Source organism: Etheostoma spectabile, chromosome 6, assembly GCF_008692095.1.
Source record: "Etheostoma spectabile isolate EspeVRDwgs_2016 chromosome 6, UIUC_Espe_1.0, whole genome shotgun sequence".
NCBI classification, from domain to species: Eukaryota; Metazoa; Chordata; class Actinopteri; order Perciformes; family Percidae; genus Etheostoma; species Etheostoma spectabile.
In genome coordinates, this window is record NC_045738.1 from 14313691 (window position 1) to 14319604 (window position 5914).

A 5914-nucleotide genomic window follows, 5' to 3' on the forward strand; every position below is an offset into this window, starting at 1 on the left:
TCAATCTATCTTTAGAAAAGAGGCGGATTTTTGCCTGCAGGCACCTCTGTCTCAGATCAAAGATTTGTCACAATTCGCCTTTAAAATGCTTCAAACATGACAAGTGATGATGGTTTATATAAGGAAAACAGCTCAAAATGATTGAAGGAGGCCCTTTAGGCTACTCTGAATAAAAAAAGTCACCTAGGTACTACTTCTACTACTAATAATGATAATAATAATAGTAGTACAAATAATAACCACTCAATGAAAAGACAATGATTCCGTAGTGATATTGCACAATTTAATACTGCGATTATTACACAAAGATGTGAACAACGTCAGAGACTGTGTGGACTTAGCAGGGAATGCCTGAGGTAAAATACTGTTGTCTATTCCCTTTCACAGCACATGTACACAGCTTCTGATTTAAACGAGCGCCTGTTACATAACGAATCACTGCTATTGAGACTGAACACATGGTGTGCTGACCACTTCCCGATGCTCAGCACACCGAACAGCATTTCACTTTAAGATCATGTTTATCTTTGTTTGCCTGGTGATGCCACAACAGACAACAACAAAGGACGAGTGGTTTTGGATCTTAATGAAGACAAAAGACCATTTCTTGTATATATGTTTTATGTAAGTAATAAAATATTACTATAACATAAATATAAATGTGACTTTGCAGTCTACATTTAGCAATCAACATACAACCAATGTAGTAAACAAAAAGAAAAACATACTGAAATCCACTGCAACATAACCATTAACAGAGCTAAACAAAAAGCTCCAAACACGTTTAAGAAATAAATATATATATATAAATGGTCAGATTCATAAATGAAATCATATTAAAATATCTTCTTGGAATTAGTAAGTGTACAAAACTGCCCGGAAAAAAACAAAAACAAAACAATATCTCAGGACAAATACAAGTTTACATATTGGACATATTTACATATCGGAAATAATCCTGGCAACATTTTCTCTAAAATCTTTTTTTCCACTATTATTCTTTTTTCTTGAAAAATTTGTATTGGATAGCACTGCTGTAGGCTTTTGGACTGGTCCAACATTGAGAAATGACACACAACGCATGACAATTTCAGATTTCCTATCAGGTCAGAAAAAAATAAATATAGGCTATCTAAAGTCCCTCCCTTCATCGCTTCTCTTTAAGGTATGATTATTTTCTTTTCTCCGAATCCAGCGTTTTAATATAATACAGTGGATTTATGGGACAAAGGAAACACGGTGTGGTTGTAACCAGATTGAAACATTTAAAAACACAGAGGAACAAAAAAAATCATGTACAGGCGTGATATTCCGACATGGGGCACTGAAGTTACCTGAGTTATTATTACTTTTCATTTCGAATTTGACCAATCTCTCTTGAAACGTTTGGAATCCAACAGGATTACAGGCAGTAAGCAGTGTGAGCTGACAGCGCTCTGTGGTGATAACCAGGAACCTGTAAACATGGGATGTATTATGTTTAAGCCTGTGGAGGTCAGCTCCACTCACAACTGTATTAACAAATCTAAAAATTGCAATAAGAATAATTTCCAACGAAAGAATAAGTGCTCCATGCAAGGAAAACAATAATTTGAAAACAATCAACCCCCCCACCCCCACCCCCCTTCCTTTTAGCGTCTGGTGCTGTTTGCAAATTTCGACGAGGTCAGCTGCAAAGCTTTAAATATTTTTTTTTAAGGCATGGAGTCAGAACTTGAACGTCCTGTTGCACTGGACGTTTTTTCTGAAACGTGTCTGATCTTAATTATGAGTGTTTTCGGGGGCCATCACTTTTCCACCATCAACTCCCACTGAGTAAACAGAAACATTAGAGGCTGCTCTGATGAGTTACAGTACCTATAGCAAATAATGAGAGAAATCATAGACAAGTGTGCAGAAAGAGACACTGAAGTTAAAGTATTTTCAAACCAAAACATCACACTCAATATAACAAAGAAAGTATACACTAATATTCAGAAATCTGGTTAATCGGTTTAAGCCTGCAAAAGCAAAAAATGTCCATTCGGTGTAGACTATTCATCTCCAGTGTTGATCATTTTCAGGCAACCAGCTCATTCTGGTGAGCGACAACAGTTCATGGTACAGATGGTCTCCGTTGCCACATTTAATGACTCCCCGTTTGAAACAGCCATGGGATATCAAATTAACTTTATATGCCTTCTCCTCCATATAATTTTGGTAAATAAAGATCTTTGTTTCACTTTAAATGCGCACGGAATCAGTAATAGCAAATTTTTTTTTTGTCTTTTTTTTCTTGATTTTTTTCTTCTTAACATGGTCACTCTTGCCATCTATTTGTTGGACATGACGTTGAACGTTTGTTCAACTTTTCCATGTCTCTTTTCTCTCAGGAAAACAAAAACCAAACTTAAATACTGTAAACTCCATAGTCCCTTTCCCTTTTCTATCCCCTCGCGGAAATGCTCGGATTGTTCATGAAAACAGTCACTGTACAGGACTCTGTAGTGTGCGGTGTAGAGGAGGAGTGTCTGCTTGGGAATATACGTCCTCCATATTCGGGTGAGGGACCCCAATTGGTGTCATTCTCTTTTCTTTTTGTCTTCTGTTGCAAAACCAAACACGAACAACCTCTTTTTCCAACTGCAGAGTGTTGGCTAAACTGCTGATTTCATGAGCAGACGGCTTTGGGCATTTTAAGAAATGATTTTCAAGCGCCCCTTTCACTCCCACTTCAATGGAGGTCCTCTTCTTTCGTTTCCTGCCCTGCGCAGCAATCTTGTCCAAATTGGTGGGACTGCCAGTGTTTGAGTCTGTCTCCTCCAGCCACTTGTTTAGGAGCGGCTTAAGTTTGCACATGTTCTTGAAGCTGAGCTGCAGCGCCTCAAACCTGCAGATTGTGGTCTGAGAAAAGACGTTTCCATACAGAGTGCCTAAGGCCAAGCCCACGTCCGCCTGCGTAAAGCCCAGTTTGATCCGCCGCTGCTTGAACTGCTTGGCGAACTGCTCCAGGTCGTCGGAGCTGGGCGCGTCCTCGTCCGAGTGGTCCTGGTGGTGGCTGAACGCCTGCTGGGGCGACTCCATCTGGTTGTCGTGGCTGCCCGAATCATCGTGGAGCGGGTCCCGCATGCCATGGTGCAGGGAGCCGGGCTGGGGACTCAGCATTGCGTTGAGGTTTGTGTATCCAGGCTGCGAGTAGACCAGTGGCTGGTGGCCGTTGGATGGGGAAAGCGAGGATAAGTGGTGCGTCGTGGTAGGCGCCCAAGAGCCATGGTGGCTGTTCTGCGTCTGCTGGTGCACCAGGTGAGATCTGTGGTGGAAGCCGCTGCTCAGGTCCTCCCGGGTCGCCTGCACGCTGGCTTTGTGCTCCTGCTGACCGATGTGGGTGCCACTGGACCAGTCGGTGTTGGAGGTGGGCAGCCACTGGTGGTGCGTCAGGCTCATCGGGTGTCCCGTATTGGTAGCCGCAAGCCCTTGCAAGTACTCGTGGTGCATCATTTTCTGCACCTCTCTGTAAGTCGTCCCCTGATGCATCCTATCCGAATCCGGATGCATGAGCGGGTTAGACGGTAAGGAGTTATTCCTCGGAATATACTGAGCTGTTGTCGCCATGGCTCCTACTTCGAAAACTGACGAGCACTTCGGAGGTCTCCAGGCTTTAGAGCCAAAACGCAACAACCTGCTCTGGGAGGTCTTGGGGAAAAGCGAAGACACGCCTCCCTTCCGCTTGTATTGGCTCCTCTCCGATTCAAGCCCACTAGGGACTTATTCAATAGGCGCAGGGTTTCAGAGCATGGTAGAGCGCATTTTTCGCACAGGATGGATAGAGCTCCGATCTTACATATGTTATAGAAAAACACATGTTCTATCTATTAAATGTCTCTTTGAGTTTTTAACAGTACTCATCTCATTTCGTGAACCCGCGCACAGATAGCCTCCCGTCTGTCTGTTACATTTTTTTTAGTCCAATTCTTTATCTCCAAAGAAGATGAACATGGCTGCAGCAGCGGGGTATGATGAGGTTTCCCTGGGTTTAGATCGGTTGTTTTGCAAATAACCACGTGGGGGAGTACGGAGATCTTTTTGAAGGGTTGCCCCCCCCCCCCCCCCCTCCCCTCCCACCCACTTCCAACATACACACTTACAAACACGCGCCCGTGCACCTTTATAATAGGTCACTGATGATTATAGCGCTCCTAATTTTAAATAGATTATAAGGCGCGATGCTCCAGCTCTGTAGCCACCCACTCCACGAGAGGCATGTAAATAAGCGCTATGTGATGTGTCTGTGAATGCTGCTGTAAACGTGTGACAAATGTGAAAGCATTTGCTTTATTTCAAAGCCTCCGCGTATGTCATTTATTTGTATTGTCTTGGTAATTTTCAATGTTGTATGATCTCATCATTACCACCCACTTAGTTATGATAGGCCAAGATACGCTCTCGCTTTCTCTCTCTCTCCACACACACACCACACACACACAACACACACACACACACACACGCACACGCACACGCACACGCACATACGTATACTGCAGGTGACTATTAGCCTGAACACAATTTATTCTCATCATTCAGTATCTTATTTTGAAAAGCCGAACGCAACGGTATAGAGGTATAGTTCCATATTTGATCATAATCATTCATAATTTATCACAAAACAGTCTAATTTAATTTATTACATGACAATGTATCCTCACTGCCAAGCTGCTACAGTTGCTCTAGATTTTCCCTGGAAATTTAGACTCAGCCGATTAAAGAAAATAAAATAGGCTATTTATATATATATATTTATATATTTTTTTATAAATATAATTTACCTCTCGAAGCATTTTACTAAGCAGCAACTTGGAGAGAGAAACCTTGTGTTTCTTCCTCCTGGCTCCTTCCTCACTACCTCTCCCGGTTGATCTGATTATTTTTCCCTTCACGTTTTGTCCCAATAGCAAATTACCAATTCTATGAATTGCAAAGCAGCCTCAGAGACGCTGAGGGGTAGAGAGTGAGAGGGGGGGGGGGGGGGGGGGGGGGGTGGGTGGGGGGGGGGGGGAGATGCGAAGATTGAAAGGGATCTTTGCAAACACAATCACGTTCTTAAATGGAAATGCGGGGCTTTAAACAAATCTTACATCTCTCCCGTTCCATTCGCCTAAAACTCTGCAATCAGGCACATGTTCCACTCCTTCTAAAACAGGAGCTTTTGGGGAGCTTTTTCAGGCGCAACAGTCCCATTTTAATCATTTACCTGAAAGCAATGTTTTGCCTTTTATCTCTGCGCGTGTTTGTTTGTTGTCATCTTCCCCATGCGACTATTCTCTGTCTATTTACAGGACGACTCAACTCTAGTGTTCATTTTAATCCGGGACTACATGACTAAAAGGTAAGTTGTCTCCTTTCTGCTGGGAGCGCGTCCTTGCTGTACTCTTGTCTCCAGCGTTAACAATGTAGCGAGTGTGTGTGTGGAAAATGTTGTCGGGGTCACAGGTGCTCGTCATCATCTCTTGAAAGGCGTGGTTTTTGTCCCATCCTTTATATATTTATATTGAGAGGAGTGGGAGACAATCCGCGCGAGTTACCTGCGTGCCATTTTAGGGCAATTTATGAGTAACAACATTTTTAGATATGTGATGATGTTTTCAGTTCATTGCAGCTTTTATAGGCGGTATTCGTGATATATGTCATTTTAAGAAACACCTCTAATGATGTTGCATTTTGGAAACATTTTTTTTTTCTTTAATTCACGTGAAAAAATCATTTGCATTTAAACAACCTTATTCCAACATGAAATAGAATGAACTAAAGTAGTACCTACCAATAGCCTACATATATTTTTTGAATTAAACATTATTTATTGTAATTAATTGGTGATAGAATATGGCATGGGGAAATGCTATACAATGTAAATAATAATAATAATAATAATAATAATAAT

The 5914-nt window shown here is 42.0% G+C and overlaps 1 protein-coding gene across 1 annotated transcript; it reads right to left on the reverse strand.

Annotated features, from left to right (window-relative positions):
- Nucleotides 1–1784: 1784 nt before the first annotated feature.
- On the reverse strand, nt 1785–3836 carry pou3f1 (POU class 3 homeobox 1). The gene has a single exon (XM_032517462.1). It carries the CDS (start codon nt 3589–3591, stop codon nt 2467–2469), a length of 1125 nt encoding a protein of 374 aa, XP_032373353.1. The 5' UTR covers nt 3592–3836; the 3' UTR covers nt 1785–2466.
- Nucleotides 3837–5914: the final 2078 nt, after the last annotated feature.

What these genes read in the sequence shown, in the direction of transcription:
- pou3f1 (XM_032517462.1), bottom strand. Translation starts at nt 3,591, where the DNA reads ATGGCGACAACAGCTCAGTATATTCCGAGGAATAACTCCTTACCGTCT.